At 54.0% G+C, this 18,503-nt stretch overlaps 5 protein-coding genes across 5 annotated transcripts; 1 reads left to right on the forward strand and 4 right to left on the reverse strand.

Moving 5' to 3' along the window:
• Positions 1-1,895: 1,895 nt before the first annotated feature.
• Positions 1,896-2,684, reverse strand: CPAR01_13042 (golgi apparatus membrane protein TVP18; the record flags this gene model as incomplete). Its single annotated transcript, XM_060497296.1, has 4 exons — positions 1,896-2,196; positions 2,258-2,353; positions 2,552-2,567; positions 2,648-2,684. The coding sequence occupies 4 exons, from the start codon at positions 2,682-2,684 to the stop codon at positions 1,896-1,898; spliced, it is 450 nt and encodes a 149-aa protein (XP_060343689.1).
• Positions 2,685-4,834: 2,150 nt separating this feature from the next.
• On the reverse strand, positions 4,835-5,476 carry CPAR01_13043 (uncharacterized protein; the record flags this gene model as incomplete). Its single annotated transcript, XM_060497297.1, has 1 exon — positions 4,835-5,476. The coding sequence occupies one exon, from the start codon at positions 5,474-5,476 to the stop codon at positions 4,835-4,837; it is 642 nt and encodes a 213-aa protein (XP_060343690.1).
• A 1,072-nt stretch (positions 5,477-6,548) lies between these two features.
• Positions 6,549-8,110, forward strand: CPAR01_13044 (UbiD family decarboxylase; the record flags this gene model as incomplete). Its single annotated transcript, XM_060497298.1, has 3 exons — positions 6,549-6,789; positions 6,867-7,605; positions 7,669-8,110. The coding sequence occupies 3 exons, from the start codon at positions 6,549-6,551 to the stop codon at positions 8,108-8,110; spliced, it is 1,422 nt and encodes a 473-aa protein (XP_060343691.1).
• A 1,927-nt stretch (positions 8,111-10,037) lies between these two features.
• CPAR01_13045 (uncharacterized protein) lies at positions 10,038-12,289 on the reverse strand (the record flags this gene model as incomplete). The annotated part of the gene is made up of 4 exons (XM_060497299.1): positions 10,038-10,797; positions 10,855-11,302; positions 11,346-11,792; positions 11,839-12,289. The coding sequence occupies 4 exons, from the start codon at positions 12,287-12,289 to the stop codon at positions 10,038-10,040; spliced, it is 2,106 nt and encodes a 701-aa protein (XP_060343692.1).
• A 2,686-nt stretch (positions 12,290-14,975) lies between these two features.
• CPAR01_13046 (universal stress protein family) lies at positions 14,976-17,213 on the reverse strand (the record flags this gene model as incomplete). The annotated part of the gene is made up of 3 exons (XM_060497300.1): positions 14,976-15,147; positions 15,205-16,069; positions 16,118-17,213. The coding sequence occupies 3 exons, from the start codon at positions 17,211-17,213 to the stop codon at positions 14,976-14,978; spliced, it is 2,133 nt and encodes a 710-aa protein (XP_060343693.1).
• Between the last annotated feature and the right edge of the window lie 1,290 nt (positions 17,214-18,503).

Consider the following 18,503-nt stretch of genomic DNA (forward strand, 5'->3'; position numbering starts at 1 on the left):
CAAGTGGAGGTCCTTCCGTCAGACTGTCACAGAGAATTGGAACCAGCGTAGACGGCTCCGTTATCCAGCAATGCACTGTCATTATTAACCGTCAACTGGAGACGGGAAGAGCCCCATTGTTTGACGATCGATCCACGAGTGTCCCTGGAAAATGCTCCAGCACCTGGCTGGCTTTCTTCGGATGATGACAGTTGCTGGAACGCCCTGGGCGAGAGGCGGGACCGGGAAACCGATCGTCTCAAAACAAGCTCCAAGCAAAGGTGATTCCCGAGGTTTCTTCGAAGATTCGAAAAAAAAGTTGAGCTGGCCCGGCCGGGAAAATCCTACTCCTTGTGCCAGCTTCGCGACTGAGGTTCTTCTGGATAAGCAAACCCTTCCTTCATCTCGCAGGACCCTTGTGGGGAGGAAAACGGGGAAACACATCGTCACGGTCGATCAGGGCCAGAAGCTCCGTTCAACTTTCTTGCATCTTCACTGTGCCGTTCGTTTCGTCCAGAGCTGGGCCACGGCTTTTTTAGCAGCTCCGTCTTCGCACGGCGCTGCTGCTGGATGACGCCATGTAGTGCGTTGCCGTCCTCAACTTCTTGGTCTCTACCCATTGAACTTACGACCAGGTTCATTGCCAGTAATGCGATGGGTGATGATATAAATGCGCTCGACTTTTGACAAACACTATTTGCCATAACCTAATTGCCAGTTACGCCAGCTCTTTTACTTCTTGGCGTCGTACGGATGGATGCTGCTATCTCCCATCAACCGAACGCCATCGTCCCCAGAAAATGGAAGGCCAGAGAGAGTCTGTACTCGGTAGCACGGCAGGTATCCACAAAGCTAACCGTTCATCATGTTACACTCCCCGCGCAGAAAAAAAAAATGACGAGGCATACGTCAATATCCGGGGTTTCACAGGATACGTTCAGAAGCAAGAAGAAAGGGAAAAAAAAACTTGAGTATTCACTCACACTAGGTAGTTCGCGACTAGAAACATGAGGGGCAGATTCCGGCGATGCCCCCCTCCCGCTCCAACCTCCATCATGAACTATCTAGCTCGTCCAACTGGGTCAAACCCCCAAACGGCGGTCATGGTTTCACGGTCACGCTTCATAATGTGCGTGATGTCCCTCTGCATGAGAAGTAGCTTTTTGGCTGCTCACCTTAGCTCCGAGGCCTGCGAGCTATTACCTGGCTGGCTCCCCCTCCTCCCGCCACCGGCACCACTAGTGCCATTTTCTTTCGATCCTCACCGTTGACTCGCTTCGCAAGCTAGCTGTGGTTCAAGCTATAGCGACTGAACAAGAACAATGCTAGGAAGCTTGCGCAACATCACTTGTAAGCTGTGAGCTGGCAAGCTTGATGCCGATCCTCTTCTGCCGTACTCCGATCTGGAGCGGTACACGCGCATGGAGGCAGTCGGACGACTCGACTCTGCTCAATGCGCACGAGAGCGAACCATCAAAAGTTTCAAGAAAGCTCCGAAACAGAAAATCCAGTGCAATGAAGAAAGCTATCATAACCTCCGGAGCTTCTAAGAACCAAAAGCGCAATCCGAAGTCGTACACGCAAAGCCTGAGCTTGTCCCGGGACGCCGAGTTTCCTTTCCGAATATGCCGGTCGTTGCATATCAAAACACACCAGTCTCCGCGTTGCCCTCTGCAACCTCTCATAACCCGTTGCGCTTCACGCGCCAAGTGGCCTATCACGGAGCCTCGATACTCGCAATTGTATACACTCCACAACCCTTTCGTCCCCCCATTTTGTTCGTGCTTCCAGGCACTGGATATCACTAATATTGCCTATACTTGTTCAGCTGTCGTTACAGGCGCCGGCGCTCCTTCGTCCGGAGCTGCTGATTTGGGCAACTCATTGCCCCGACATTCTAATTGCTGATTCTTCTCCTAGACAATCATCTGGGCAACACCCTGGCCACCAAGCGTCTTGCTGCCGACAAAGGCCTGGCCCTTGACGGCGGCGAGAAGGTAGCAGATGGCCGTCAGCGATAGGAACACACCAGCGGCGATCAGACTGCTGGTAACGATGATGGTGCTGAGGAACTGAATGACAGCCATGCCGGCATAGGCTCCGGCGCGCATGTAGTTGGTCGAGATCTTGCGGATGAAGCCATCAAACGTGGCCGAGGTAGGGCAGATTCGGAGCAACAGAGGGACCTCAATAAAGAGGATCACCAGCGCAGAGGCCCTAGACGTTTACGTTAGAACGGAGCTCCGGCTTAGAGCTGAGGGAGCGCAGGTAGTCTTACAAGGCGAGCGCGCAGAAGATGATGAGAAGGAGATGGATGGTGAAGATGTTGGCGATGCCCAGTGCTAAGCACAAGATCATCGACAAGACGCCCAGCCTGCATTGATTCTCGAGTCAGCCGTTATGCCTTCCAAAGTGAATTGCGCCGAAACAAGCTCTCCTAGAGAGGTTTTCCGCAATCGCAGCTTGCCGCGGGGAATATTCATCTCGAATCGTGTCCCCGCGGACAGGCAATCGAAGGGGGGACATTGCGCGAGGGAGCGAGGGATGATGGGCTGAGCAGGGAAGCTCTTACCATTGGCCGTAAATGCCTGTAGTGACAGGTTAGCAACAAGTTCAAAATGAGGAAGACAGCGCCAGCCACGCAAAGCCATTGGGAAGGTAAACATACTGAAGTTTCTGGTCGCGAATTCCTCCTTGAGCGTCATCTTGGCGGTAGTGTGATGTGGTTTGCGGTGGTAACGTTTTTCTTTTTAGGTTGGCGTACGTGGACTTTCTGAGCTATTGTGGAGATGGTCCGAATTCCAGCTCACGGAGATGGGATCGACGGCACGGGAGTAAAGGGAGATCGGATTGTGGTAGGATCGGTGAGTTGATTGTCTCTTTTGATGTGGGTGTTGGCTCGTTGTCTGGTGAGGATCGAGCTTTCTGGACTGCTGTTTTGTTGGTTTTCGAGGTTTGAAGGTGGAGTGGTTGGGTGAGGTGAGGTTAAGTGAAGTGTTGTTGTCAGCTTTCCCCGGGGCGGCGCGGCCAAGAGAAGAGGAAGCGTCGTACGTAGCCTCTTTTGCCGAATTTGAGGCTTGGACTTGGCCCAGCGGGCTGCGGTAGGTACGGACGGAGTACGCAGTAGGTGGTTACTGGTAGGTGGCAGGTCTCTGGGGCGCCCCCGTTTGGACCAGTCAGATTTGGTGTACAGCTGCTGCGGTGTGGGTTGGGGCCTGGCTGGGTGTGCCGGTTGGTGGTGCTGCGGCTTCCTTGGGACCTTGGGGCGTGAGATCTTTTGGCGCTCACTCTCTGGGAGGAACTTTCCAAGTTTCCAGGGGTCGCAGGCGCGCGGGCGAGCAGAGGGAGAAAACAGGGTTCTTTCTGTTTCTTGTCTGCGGGAAGGGGTCTTTTTTGGTACCACTCTCTCTTTAAACAGATGCTCAGGTTCTCAACAGCTGGATTGAGACAAGAGAAGTATTCGACGGATTCGAGATTCCCAACGGTCAGGGACGAGACGGGGACAGGTATTGTGATTGGTTTCCCTTTCCCTATCTTGCTCTCCCCGTCTGCGAGGTGGTTGAAAGCGAGAGCAGGGGCCTTTTTGCGTAGGGATGCTGTTCTCTTGCCGTTGAGTGTACGGTAAGATGAGGTGCCTGTTTTTGATCGTGCAGCCTGCCACTCTTGATAAGGTTCTCGTTTACAAGGCAACACGAGATGGTCGGGCTCGAGAGCCGTGTTTGGCTGCTACTGAGGCTATTATCCCTTTTCTTCGTCTTGTATCTTCAGCAAATGTATGTCTTGTGCTCTCTAGTGTCCCGTGCCCGGTTTTCTGAATGTGTGCTGCTGTTCCTGTTCAACCCTCAAAGAAGACCAGCAGAAACAGGCCAACAGCGTTGTTCCTCACTTTCTGATGCGCGCAAAGAGAAGGGTGCCCCTCGCCAGACTATGACCCTGTGGTGGAACCAGTGAGGAAGAAATGTCACTGGTCGCTTCAGAAGAGAAGGGGGGGGAGAGAGAAGAAAAAGATGGGATAGAGTGTAAGAGGTTTATGAAACAACGTCCTGACACTTTCCGGGCCCGGGGGGCACAGGAGGAGGAGGGACCTGAAAATGCACGGCCGATCTACCGGGTGCCACTACTCCAAAGGGTTTGTCTGTGTGCTCATCCGACACCCGTGCTCCGTACCTCTTGAGTAGCAACCCCGTTTTTGTTTTGTTCGGTTTTGGCTGGGTGGTTATATTTGGGAATGGGGGTTTGCTTAAGACGACGTTGGCGGGTTGGGTCGACTTCTTGTTTCGACTTATCGTGACACTTTCTAATACCGCCTAGACTTCGATTCTTGTGGTTGAGGTATTTTCTTTGCGATTGCGATAGTTGATGGTAATACGAGGAGAGTTTAATGATTTTGCAGACTGTAAGTTACGGTAATCAAAGCGTATTGAACTCTCAGGGCCTCAAACAATGGTTTTCTTCTACCATTTATCCGATGCCACCACCTCCACTACCCCTTTGATGCGCTTTCTACCAGTTTAAGCTGTTCAGGCAGCTATTATTCTCTGCTTAGTCGCAATGAGATTTCTGCGAATACGATGGACGCCGTACACGCGTCGTGGAGTGGCAGAGAGATGGGGCGACATGAGCGGCGAGCCTACGTGGACTCTATCAAAGCCTCCCTCGGGCTCCGGCTGGGGCGGCTCACATCCCCATTGCCGGCTCCTGATTCGTTCATTACTCAGGTGCCTGGAATTGGTTGATTTTGAACTCTCGAGAATGGGACTGCCTTCCTAAACATTTGTATACTCACCGTGTGCTCACACAGCTAGGAGCGAGAACAGCACGATGGCGACTCATGATTCCCTAGTCCAGCTATTCATCACGCTTGCCCAAGCCCCTCCAGCTCCTTAATCACAGCATCCCGCTTCTTCCTATTCTCCTCAGAGGTTAGCTCCTCAACGTGATTCCCATACGTCCACCACACCCCGTCCCTCTCATTCTTTCCCTCGTCGGCGTCCTCCCAGTCACACATCTCGGACCATCCGATATTCGAGATGTCGAGGTTGCACCAGTCCAGGTAAGCCGATGTCCACGGCGTCCGGAACTTGTTGAACCCTTCCGGGTACGTCAGCGGCTCCGCGTCCCAGTCAATGGCCCGCTGGCACAGGATCACGGTCCGGTCCTCGACGCTCTTGTCGTCGAGCACGAGGAAGAGGCTTAAGTTGTTGGGCCCTTGCTGCTTGCCATACGCCGAGTCCTCCTCTTTGCCCCTTGCGAGAACCGCGGCTTCGACTTCTTCGAGGGAGCTGCCTTCCCATTCATTTAGAGGCAAATCTTGCAGTGGTGGCTTTGTGGATTCTGCGTCTAGCGGGAGGGGTTCCGTCTTCGAGGTGACGAGGGTGAAGCAGTCCCAGGTGTCATCTTCGCCGTACTCCCAGTCCCGGATGGTGAGGAGGAAACGGTTGATGAGTTTGATGTCTGCGTTTTTGGCCGTGACGAAGACGAAAGAGCACCGTGACATTTTGATTGTTACCCTGTAGATGGTGTTTTGAACACAATGTTGTTCCTGCCAGATTATTTCTGTTCTTGGATGTGCGTTCTTATTTGCATCTACGTGTCTGACATTCCTGCCCGCTTGGGTATAATCCTCTGACATCACATTTCAAGCTAAGCAGGCAGACATCAGGCAGCCAGTCAGCCCTTGGGACGAACTTGGGAGGGGATTTGTTTCTTTGCCGATCTTTGTAGACTGCCGAAGGGCCGTATCCGCCACCGCCTCCCGTCAAAACAAGACCTCATGGCATTGACACCTCCGGCTCATTTCATGCACATCCGGAGTCGACAGGGTCCGTATCGGACCCGGGGCCGGTGAAGCCTAACCCTCTATTCGAGGCCGAAAGCCCGGTGCACCGTAACCCTAGAACGCCGGAACGCCGGCCCAGCCAACCCGCTAAGCCCGCTTCGCTTTCGGGTGCCAAGCCAAGATTTGATGGCTCAACCCGCCCCAATTCCCTCGTATAATCTGTTGCCAAGCCTTTTACTTTTTCCGTTCTTTTCACTCAAGGATAGCTCCATTGGGAACATGATACATCAGAAAGTTACGAGAGCGAGCAGCACGGAGAAACGTGTGCCCACAGCCCACGGAGGCGCACATGTGGAGATGAACGGCTTGTGTCAGTAAGCACCACATAGACGAGCCTAGACCTAGTATCGACAATTACATCATACTACAGAATTCACACATCGAGGGGCACGCCAACGGCGCCGCCATGCTAGATTCTTGGCGCGGATGAGCCGGTGGAAAATGTAGATGAGAAATCGACAATCTTTCTGTTTATAAGCCCGTCCCCCGGGGTTTTTGCCAGATCCCGATATAAGCACGGCGTTAGCTCCCATAAGCCCGAGTCAGCCAAAAGTGTGTACGAAGTACACGAATAAAGAACCCCGCTTCGAACAAGTTCAAATTACCTCCCACAAGTAACATCTCATCTCATCGAGAGTTGATGAGGGGCAAGACTAGAAATTTCACTACAAACAGCCTACAATAAGCCTGAACAACAAGATTCCTTTCATATACATCTCACAGCATCGCCATGGTCTTGACGGTTCTCACAGACGACCAGATCAAAAAGATCCTGGCCGATCTGACGGCCGACGAGTTTGACGGATTCAGAAAGGTCATCTCGACCGCTCTCCACGAGTACTCGACCAACACGCACAACATTGAGGATGGCACATATCACCAACCGGAGCGCGTCTCAACAGAGAACCTCAAGACAGGCGCGACGACATTGTACATGCCCTCCGTAGGTCCCCAAGGCATGGGTTGCAAAGGTAATCCTCTCAACCTTCCCCACCCCGCCCTCCATCATCCGCTCACAATTCTCAAATCACTAACAAACTCCCTATAGTCGTAACCCTCAGCTCCAGCAAAGCATCCCAAGACCCCTCAAAACCCTCCATCCAACCCACAGGCGCCGTAACCCTCCTCTCCCCCACCGGCGAACCCATCGGCTTCCTCCACGCAAAGACCCTAACCGCCTTCCGCACCGCCCTCTCCTCAACCTGCCTCCTCGCCCGCCGCACCACCGTGAAGACAATCACCGTCTTTGGCACAGGCCTCCAAGCCTACTGGCACGTCCGCCTCGCCCTCTTGGTCCGCGGCACGACCATCAAACACGTCAACGTCATCAACCGCCGCTTCTCCGACGACGCCCGCGACTTCATGAAGCAGTTCTACCGCGTGCCGCCGCACATCAAGGAGCGCGAAGGCTGGTCCGAGACGACGTTTGGGATTTTGACCCCCGGGTACGGCGAGTTCAAGAGGTTGTTGAGGGAGCAGATTCGCGATGCGGATGTGGTGTACTGCTGTACGCCGTCGACGGAGGAGTTGTTTGAGGCCGAGGTGCTGACGAGCCACGAGGGACGGAGGAAGGGAAGGCTGATTGCGGCGATTGGGAGTTACACGCCCGCGATGAGGGAGCTGCCTGAGGGGTTGCTGTTGCAGGCTACCAAGCACGAGAAGCCGCATTGGCATTTTCACAAGCATGCGCCTGAGGGCGGGGTGATTGTCGTGGACACGCTGGACGGAGCGTTGAAGGAGGCTGGGGAGATTATCTCGGCCGGTTTACAGCCTACGCAACTTGTTGAGTAAGTTCACTTGCCCTTTGGACTCGAGGTTTTATGGAACTAGGAAGCTGATTGTTTACACAGACTCGGAGAACTAATTATGCTCCGCCGGATGCAAGACGAAGAAGACGCAGCCTCCGCGTCAGCCGACAGCGACGCAGCGAGCATCGCGGCCTCGGAGCTCGAAAAGCTCGACTTTTCCGGCACGCCGTCCATCAAGTCCGCCTTCTCGGGATCCGACGGCGCGTCTTTATCGGAGCCACGGTCGTCCATCAGCAAAGACTCGACAAAGACGTCTGGCAGCAGCGGTAGTGGAAGCAGCAAAGGGCCGAGCATGCTGCGCCGCAGCTCGAGCCAGAGGTCGGCAGACAAGCGCAAGAAGGAGGACGCGCTGGTGAGGTGGCTCAAGGACGGGACGGTGATTTATAAGAGTGTCGGGCTGGGGCTCATGGATTTGTCGGTTGGGATGCATATGATTCAGCTTGCCAAGGAGAAGGGGATCGGGACGCAGATTGAGGGCTTTTGAGGGGATTGGGAATGGGGGAGTTTGGTTATAGATGGGCTGCAATGCTGGGATTACATGATAAAGGGGGGGGGGGGGTTTCTTACTGTGTTTCCACGATATCCTTTAGACCATGTACGAACAAATGTTTCCAGCGGCTTCCTTCACTATCCCCCAATACTGACAGCTTATACACCTTATGATCCAACTATCAGCTAGAATGTAATAGTTTTTCACGACATGGCTCGTAAACAAGTAGAGAGAAAGACTTGGGGTTCACTCGCAGGATTTCCAAATCCGCAAGCTACAAAGAGGATAGAACATCCAACTACCTAGAAAGGTAGCGAACAGACGGAGGTGGTAACCCCATGGGCGTTTAAAAAAACGACTGAAACGGGTGTGGTTTCTTGATGTGTACATCCACTACAGCTTCTAAAATCGGTTGCCACATGATGTTTCTGCGACATATCGCGAATGCTCGGCAGACACACACTGCAAGCAGCTCTCAAATTTCAGCATCTCCCAGAGCCCTCAAGGACGGCAATCTATGTTCTAAAATCCCTTCCCTTTCCCTCGCCGTATTCAACCCGCAATACGAGAACAATAAAACAGACACATGAACAGAATCGAGTCCATTGACCTAATACTACAAACCGCAGATCAGCGACAGCATTTTCAATAAACGAGCATCCCATTTCCCTACAACGAAACTAACCCGGGCCCTGAGATGATATTCATCAACAAAGGACGCGAAAAAACTACGGATCTGGTCGTCAGACCTAGTAAGAGAGGCGCAGCCAGGAAATATATACTCTACTAGTCATCGTCATCTACAGATCCCCTGGCTTAAGCACACACCTCACACGCGCCTAGCCAGCTAGCTACTCTGTGTGAAAAACCCACCCAGGCACAACGAATAATCCCTTCGTCAACCTGGAGGAGTTGGAAACGAAGGTCATGTAGGACTGGGCCGTGTGCTTCTTCGCGACCATTGCGGCAAGCGGGAGCTGGCAGCGGCAGCGAGGATCTTGACCTTCTACCTAGGAAGGTAAATCTCGCTCATGGAAGACACAAGACAACATCTGAAGCCTGCTGCTTATACTCATCGGCACTGTCTGCTATAGTATTCACTATACAATAATCCACTACCAAAGCCGACCCGATACGACAGTTGGACAGGTCGGACTTTACAAGTCTTGAGATGTACAAGCATACTCAAGATGAAGGAGTAAACATAGCTGACACCCCTGATACCAAGAAAGTACATCATCATGACAGACTATGTGACTGCTCCTGTTGTCGACTTAAACATACGACCGATACCTCCGCCTTTTATGTCATGAGCTTCCTCCCAAATTACACAATAGGACATGATCTACGCACAAATATCTTGATGAAGTATACGCGTTCATTCGCATTTCCGCTACCTACACTTCAGCGAAACCTTCAAATCCCAAAGACGCCCTTTCCCAGAGTCTTTACATGCGGTTGGTCCTACAGGTTACTAACTCCCGAAAACGCCCTTGCCCATAATCCATGTCCATCACCGAAAAAAGTTCCTCCCTCCGTGTCTTCCGTGCAAGGCGGTTGTGAAGCACATGCTGCCCCCATACTTTGAGAAGGCGAGTCGCCACTGTACGCCAACTGACATCTGTCAGCTTATGAACCCCAAATGTACGTGCTCCGGGAATAAGTACCCATGCAGTAGACGATTCCCCATATTCCTCCATCCTCAACTCCAATGTGAAAATGCGCGAGGGACGTCGTTTGTCTCCCCCACTCGCTTCGATGGCAAAAGTCTATCCCCAGTTCAGCAAGAAACGCCGTCCGGGTGGGGTTTCCTCTAAGTGTCCGTATACGCCATGATGCAGTGTACAAGGGCAAATGTCCAACAAGGAGACGATGAATCCAGGACCCAAATGATTTTTCTCTAAATCCCAGTTGCGTCAACTCATGCTGTACGGCCATACGTCCGCTCCTCAATGAGCCGCCGACTATTGCCGACGCTCCCGTACAGCATCTCCATCAACTTGCCCTTCTGCCGCGTCCGGACACCCTCGAGGTAGCCGCCGACGTCCTCCAGCCCGCGGATCTGGTCCTCGAGCGTCAGGGTGCTCGAGTTGACAGACCTAACGAGCGGGCTGACTAGCTTGCGTCGCAGGTTTTCGAGATTGGCTTTGAGAGCCATGAGCTTGCCGTTGTGCTCGACTAGGATGCTCTTGTTCCGTACTGTCTTCTCCCTCACGTTCTGTAGCAGAAGGCGGTTGCGCTCGTATTTGGCCACTTCGGCGGCGTTGGCGCCTAAGATGCGCGTCCAGAGTGACGACAACGAGTCTGCGTGCAGGTCGTCCTGCGCGGATGCCTCACGGACAACTGTGCGCGCGAGATTGAGGAATTGGTGGTCGATGGCCTCGAAGAGCGCAAACAGGGCAAGGGAATGCTGGAGCTCCGAGTTGATGGCATCCTCGAGGACCGTGAGGAACTCGTTGAATGTGCGCTGAAGAGTGAGGCGCGTCCGCTGCGGGTTGGACATGCCAAATATGTATCTCGATAGAGATCCAAGGCGAGTCGGGCTACCGAAGCCGTCTTCGAGAACGCCTGCTTCAGAGAGGAGGTTGTGGATGTTGTCAAAGGCGGCAGTGAAGGGCGATGAGGGGAGGTGTTGGACTTGAGAGAGTTCTCTGCGCGCCCAGTCCATGACTATAAGAATACTGTAGTCGATTTTAGAATGCAATGCTTCATGAGTGAGAACACATGGTGGAACTTACCCATCAATGTCGCCATCAACGTTCGCAAAGAATTTGGTCAGCTCAACAGCCAGAGTCTTTAAGCTCTCACTGAGATCATCCAGCTCCTTGACAATGATAGGCGCAGAAGTCATGTTGCTGGAGCGCACGCTCTCGCCGAGGTCCCAGACAGCGACGCCGGTCGCTTGCAGGTCGCCGACCTGGGATGCGCCATTCTCGGAAAAGTAAATGAGCGGTTCAAAAGACCGCGCGATACCTGCGACCTTGACGAGGTCGGGCACCGGCTGTTGCGCAGCGGGCTGGAAGAGGTTATGTGTCGCCGTTATGGCGAGCACGGCGACGAGGATGGACAGGATCGTGGAAGACCACGAGTGAGTCAAGAATCGCCATTTTGAGCGGAAGAAATGAACTAGGGCTTCGATAGGTTCTGTACGCTGCTGTACTTCTGCGCGCAACGCGAACCTGATATCTATCGGCGAGGTCAGCCTGATACCCTCCCAAAGCAGTCGTACACACATGATGAAGAGGAATGGGCTTCAGGTACGGGGCCATACAATTGTCTTGATTCAATGTCCCCTCTGAAGGGCTTGCTTCTTTCCACGGAATATCCTCCAACTTGATCGTCCTATCCTCCATCTTGGGCTCGGGGCTGGGCGACCGGGCCTTATCGGGGCTCATGCTCCCCGTCGGCAACCTTGTGCGCATAGCTCTGCGCAGCACCGACTCGCCCTCGTCGCCATCGCTATCGTACTCGGGGCTTGACTCTTTCGACTTGAATCCGCCAAAGCCTTGGTGGTGTCCGTGGAGCTGGGGAGAGAATGCGCCTAGCAGGTCATCACTCCGCCGCCAGAAGCCGCTGTCGCGACTCCCGTTTCCGAGGCGGCGCCAAGCCGGAGGACTGTAACCACCGACGGAGACTGAGTTTTCGGGGTCCGGGCCCAGGTCGCTCTCCGCGTCGTCTGACCGGAAGCTCGAGTGATGCGACGGGTGCCCGAACAAGTTCACGCCCTGGGGACCCCTCCTGCCCGGTGGCGGGGTCGTCGGCTCGAAGTCGCCCAAGGAGGCGTCTAAATGATCGAGAGGATCGAACGTCGTCGAATGTTTCGTAGCCATCATCATATTCGTGCTGGTAATGTTGGGAAGAGTGGCGGTTGCTGCGACGGACGAGTGCGCCGCTGGCCTCGGGGGCGGGTGGTGCGGGTAAGGCCTTGTAAGTGGGTGGTGGTGGGAGGGAAGGCGCCTCGACTGCGGCTTCTGCGGTTTTGGTGGTTCGACTTGTGCGCTTAAAATAGCTGACGTTTGGTAGCAGTGTCGGTTTCCACGAGATCTGAACGATGTATAGGTAGACGAAGACAAAGGACAAGGTCAGCGTTGCTACGTATGTGCTTGGAGCGATTGTAATGCTCAGCAGGGAAACGTTGTTGTTGACGGTGACCAGCGACGGCATGGAAAGCATGAGGGTCAGAATAGGTTGGGCGCACACCCTTCACCGCGGTCGCCTCGGTGTTGCGACAGAGACGGACTTCTTCTGCAGGTCGACGGCTAGTACGGCGCAGAGAAGTACCTTGTTGGCTCACTTGACGTATGGCGGGAGCGCAATGCAGGAGGGGGGGAAGTGGGATGTATAAGGCAAAGAGTTGAGAGCAAGGGGAATGTAAGAAGTGCCTCGGATTGATGTAACCGATCAGGGCAAGTAAGTTATAAGGTAGGCCAGCCCAATGTGAAACTGAACTCGATCGGGAATGATATGCGCGGGTGCGATAAGAGTAGAGAGGTAAGAGTATGGATGAAGAAAGGTTGAATTTGAGTATGGATCTAAGGTAAGGTAAGGTAGGTAAGGTAACGGTGACAGGCCAAGCGCCTCGCAGGATCGCCTGTCTCTACCGGTATCTCTCTCTCTCTCTCTCTGTCTTCTTAAACAGGACACAAGAGACAGGACAAGATGGGATAGGTCAGGGTTGGGCGGAAAGTGGGTAGAAAGAAGTAGCAGGTGACCTGATTGAGAGTGGCCGCAGTGGAGGGTTGTTACAAGGTAAGAAGAAGCGGGAGAGATGCAGCAAGTAGATGGAGAAGCTCAAGCAGCAACAGCAGCAGCATCCAATTCCTCGAGAGGGAAGGGGAATGAGAGGGGAGCGGAGGGAGTTACGGTGCCTTCCCGTTCCTCTCTTCATCTTTTCTAATGCAGCAGGAACCCCAGCAGCACCTTCCTGGACCCCCCAATGCCCACCCCGAACCACCTTGCGTCGTCTTTCGAACGAGTCGAAATCGAGAGGTTGGGGAGCTCAAGTCCCCACTTGCCAGGTTCGAGGCCGCCGTCCAATCACAGATCGATTCCTGTCAAGGGAGCGGCCGGATTTCAGGCCCTGGATTGGGTGGGAGGGGCTGGAGAGGGGCCCCTACACCGAACATTGACCTGCGCGAGTACGTACCCTCCTGCTCTGTTCGCTCTGCGCTCTCCCGTGCCCTCGCAGTTTGCCGTCCTTCCACTTGCACAAGAGCCGTAGCGCAATAAGGTACAGTTAATGAGCAGCCGGAAACACATCTCAACGCCATCCTCCTCCTCTTCCTAAACCGTATCTCCCTTTCTGACCTCTCCCCCTGTCCCCAAAGCACCCATGCGCCCCCCAGCTCAACCCGCGTCGTTCGTGTTTTAGGAAACAAGCGTGTCTGCCCCTCGGACGTTTAAGTGGTTGCATCCCTGGTCACGGGACCCCGTCACCCAATGTCAAGCACGAGAATGGGAAGGCGGGGTCCTGCTTTTCCCACTGACTTTCAGGCTGTCTTTCCACTTTGGAACGTAAACAAACAAACCTCTCCCAAGTCCCGTCTCTTGACGTTCCCAAATGAGTTGCGCGATCCAATCAAAGTGACTCACCGACAAGGCCTCGGGAGCATCCGATTCGACGGCGACGCCAACAAGACGCGGGTAGTGTGGGCAAGGGAACCCAAGACTCGCGTCTCTAGGGGAGGGAGGGGCCAGCCTAAGAACTGGCACACTAGGTAGGTATTGTATGAAGTCGTGAAGTTGAGAGGTACCAATCGGCGTATGTCCACACATAAGATGTACACAGCCATATCATGATGGATCAAGGCACGAAAACCCCTACCCAGAGCGAAGCTACGCAGTACACCAGTGACCACAGAGAACAGTAGGCTTCTCGCATTGCTAGCCTACGCTCTATCAGAACGAACCTCAAACGAAAACCCACACTCAACCTACCGGTAACCCCCCGTTCCTCTAGGGTACAATTGCACAATTGCGTACGTACCATCGAGGCCGGGCAGGCAATCTCAGGTTTACACGGCACTGGCCCAGTTGAACAAGAGGACCCAGAAAAAACGCAACTGAGTTGGCCCCAATCAGCCACTTTCACTATCTTATCACCCCGCACCAGTGCTCCACTCTCTCAGTCCCGTCACCGAATCAACCGTCGCCGGGCGGGACCCCCCCCCCCCCCCCCCTCTTACAGACGACAACGACGACTCTAATCTACTCAAGAGTGACTCCTTCTTTACCATGACGAACGTTCGTTTACCCGTGTCGGAAAAGGTATTTCGGACTGGCATAATTCATCTGCTCCCTTTCTTGCATTTATCCACCGTCGTCCATGCACAATCACGTCGGCCCGGATATCACCGGGGTTCTCATTGCTGAACGCCACCGACTTGTTCGCGTTCTATCGCGACGTCTCTTGATAGGACTGAACCATAGACCATGAATGGAATTGAAATTGTAGAATGGAGTATGAATTCAACCCTGTTGGTTGTTGTGTCTGCTGCTAGACCGCTTTTTATGACATGATTAATCGTCAAATCCCCTAGGGAAATAAGAAACAAGTGAGACGCCTCGCGTGGTTCGTATCTAGCCTGAATCACGTTTGCTCTCCTCGTCCCATCCCCAATCGGCAAGCCTTTCTCCCACAAAGTGCCCGGGATATGTGTCTCAGGCCTGTCCAAAATGGAAGGCTTGTACGAACATGATGAAAAGGAAATTGTGTTGCTCATCAAGCGCTCTTGCGCCGATCCGCCTGCTCCACCTGCTCCGTTGGCTCTACCTCCTCCCTCTCCTCAGCCCACGACGCTCGCCTCGCGTTGAAGCGATTCCACAGTCCTGACAGCCTACGCCTCGGCGCGGGATCCTTCTAGTCGACCTTGGCGTTGGCGAGGCTCTTGGTTCCCGGGTTGTTCAGGTCGTTGACCTGCTTGAGAGGGCCTCTCTTGTACTTGCTCTTGTTGCGAAGGCGCTTTCGCGCTACCATGACAGGCACCGAGCTCTTGGTGACAAGATAGTTGGAGAACGAGCCAAGAATCACACTATTCAATAGTTAGCAGGTTTTTAAACAGTGGAGTTGAATGGGGTGGATAGCTAACCCCTTGAGAGCGCTACGGCCTCTGCTTCCCAGGATTACCAACGTAGGGCTGACAATATCAATCACTTCGGTAATGAGATGTTTTGGATTCTTGCAGTGAATGACCTCGACAATCACTCGCACTTGAAGTCGAGTCCTTCGCAACAGCCGCTCAACCCTCTCCTGAATGTCGTTAACCGCACGACGACGTTCCTCCTCAGCGCGGCCGCGCTCCCTACTGGACGGTGCCGGCGAAGAAGAGTCGCTATTGTTCAAGGCCGAGGCTCGCGGAAGGTGAGGGAAAGGCGGGGCGCTGGTCATGTTTGGCGGCGGTGACTTGGCGCCGGACATGGCGTTGATAGCAGCTGCTTGTTCCTGATGCGCGGCACGCTCGTCGGGGACCATTATTCCCTCGGTCGAGTAGATACCAGTCTCTTCATCGACGCAGTAGATACAGATGAGAGTATCGCCGTCTCGCAGAACGGTGCCGATGGTCCATTCCAGGGCGTGTGTCGACTCCTCGCTGAGATCGGTTGCCACCAGGTATTTTCTCAACCTATGATGCTCCTCTTCGGCCGACTTCTGGATTTGATCAAACTCGCCGCGCATGATGATGCGTAGAGTTCGTGAAAACTCGGGGTTGTTGAGGGTTTCTGTACGTGAGAAGGCAAGTCTCTGCGCGCGCTTGATGTCGTTGAGCTCCTCCTCATCGTCCGAGTTCACAGCGGACGCCATTCCCGAGCCTGGCTCGTTGTCGAACGCCGTGGTCGGGCGGATGCCTGCTTTGGATTTTGACTTCTCGCCGCCTGGCTTGGTGAGTGTGATGGAAGGTTCGTCTAACAATGACTTGTATTTGTATTGAGGTTGCTTGGAACTGACTGCCAGGCCTGCAAATTTGTTAGCACCTGAATTTACCACGAACATGGGTTACTTACGCTCTTCCTCAGCCGCGGCAAGTAAACTGAGCGTCTTGCGGTCACCTTTGTCGGCTGAGCTGCCGGACTTTGCATTGCTCTCTTCATCTCGAGGCGACATCTTACGTCCTCTCTCGTTCTCTTCATCAGAAGAACTGTGCGCGTCATCGTCGCTGCTGTCTTCCAGCTCCTCTCCATCAGGGCTGAGGTAGTCCTTGGTAAGACGTCCAAGTCCGGCATCGTCTGCGCTTGACTTTTTGCGTCCGGCCAGCCCAGACAGGCCTCCGCCTGAGAATGCCAAATTGGCATCCGACAGCTTGCGGTAGGCGGTTGAGATGTCCACCACCCGGCCGTCATCAAGAATGGCAGTTCCAGGGATCTGCTGGAGCCGACCACTGACATTGGGCGAGCGGGAGCGCATGCTCAGTCTGCCATGAGGAGACTTGGATTTGCTGCCCTGACCTCTGCTAGAGCTTCTCCCACCCATGACGGGATTGCTAGCAATAGAGCCGTGGCGGGCTCTGTCGCCGGGAAGGATAATGCCGGGGATTTCGTTGCCGCGCATGACGTCGACCATGGCACCGCCGCCCGGCTTCTTCACGCCCAGCGCCTTTCCCTGTGTGTTGCGCTTCGGCATAGCAGTTCCGATATTGTTGGTAGAAATATCAGAGAATTGGTAGTCCAGTGTCGGATCCATTCGATTGATTGGGGCGCGCGGGCCAAAGCTGGGCTTCTGGGAGTGTGAGTCGGAAAAGGTCCTCGGGTGAGGTGCACGAGATTCGACTGGAGAACTGGGGCCGGCACTGGCAGCCTGCTTTGGAGCCGAGGTGTTGATATCGAGCATGCTCCGAACGGGAGCCGGAGGGCCGCTGATATCCAACATGCTGCGCACCGGTACGGCGTTTCCGAGTCGTGGGCTCTTGGAACCTCCATCGGCGCCGATATCCAGCATACTTCGTACGGGCGAGCGAGGCGTTGTGTAGGGCGATGGCGAGCGTGCAGAGACGGGCGAGCCCGTGTTCCAGTTGGATCTTGCAGCGGTACCCTCGAGCAAGGCCAGAACATCTCTTCTCTCCTCGTCGAGCATGGCCTCCATGCTCATGGGTTGGTGCGACATCTTGAATGGGGTCGAAAGTCGGATTGCGCTCTTGGCAGGGAAGGAGCCTCGTTCAGGACTTTACGAGCGTCGCTTTTGTGGTACAAGAGCGGTGATAACTCGTTCGCTTGAGGATAGTGATGATTTCGTTGATGTAAAATCGAATACGGGGGTCTGGTTCGGGTCGGATATACGTGGTTGTGGTAAATCTAACGGGGGATGATCTTGCGATGTTGACGTTGGCGGTGCAAGTTGGATGGCAGAAACAGCATTGTGTAGGGGCAGTTGGGATATGGAGGTCGGCGGAGGCTCCTTAGATCATGGCTCCGTTGGGGACCAGACCAAAAGTGAGGAAGGTGCGCTGTGTGTGGAGGCCTAAATTAGCTTATGAAGCACGAGTCGAACTGCCAAGACCAGATGAAGGAGGAATAGTTAGTTGCGGTGGTAGGGGGAGGAGGAGAAGAGAAGGGTTAAAAAAAAGGGTGCGGTGCGGTAAGGTAAGGTAGGAGAGAAACAACAAGGAGTTGAAGGAACCTGAGGGTAAGGTAGCGCACGACACACGATTGGTGGTAGTGGAGTGAGTGAATGGCAGGATAAGGTACTGTGAAAGGTATCCTCAGAAAGGGTGGAAAGTAAGGTAAGGTGGTTCCTAGTCTCTTCTTTACCTACCGTACTACTTTAGCCAAGGTTACCTTACTTCGGTAGTCCCAGTCCAGCCCAAAGTTCCCCGGTGGCAGTGGCAGTGGCAGCGGCAACACAAGCGCGGGCTGGGAACGAACCAGTACAAAGTACTCCGTAGACCTGAGGTAAGGTAAGAGAAGAAAAGGTGGGGATTGGGTTTTGCGGGTGGCAGGCACTGGAGGCACCTCTAGGTTCTGAGAGACGGGACTTGAGAGAGATGGTTGTGGAAATGGGACGGTGGAGGATCAGAAGGGGTCAAAGGGGAGGGGGGGAACGTGGATAACGTGGATGGTGGGAAGGGACCGAGGAGGGGTAGGTGCTCCGTCTTTTAGTGTCGACATCTCTGACACCAGTTGACTATTGACGGCGCCCTCCCTCGTTTTCTGTGTACGGAGTGTTAGTCTGTAGTGCGTAGCCTTTCCTTTCATTGCCTTTGTGACCTTGGCCCGTGACTGTGTCTGTAGTACTCTGTACGGATCGATAGATTGACATGCACCGAGCTTAAAGTGGTGGTGCAGACAGGGCCTGAGCGATGCAGTCATCCGATCCAAATTCGTCGTTTTTGTTACGTTCTTGATGAACATATCGCCCGTCCTTTGACTCTTCTGTCCAAGGGAGTTGACCACTTGA

The sequence above is a fragment of the Colletotrichum paranaense genome (assembly GCF_030867605.1).
Source record: "Colletotrichum paranaense strain IMI 384185 chromosome Unknown Scaffold_12.1, whole genome shotgun sequence".
NCBI lineage: Eukaryota > Fungi > Ascomycota > Sordariomycetes > Glomerellales > Glomerellaceae > Colletotrichum > Colletotrichum paranaense.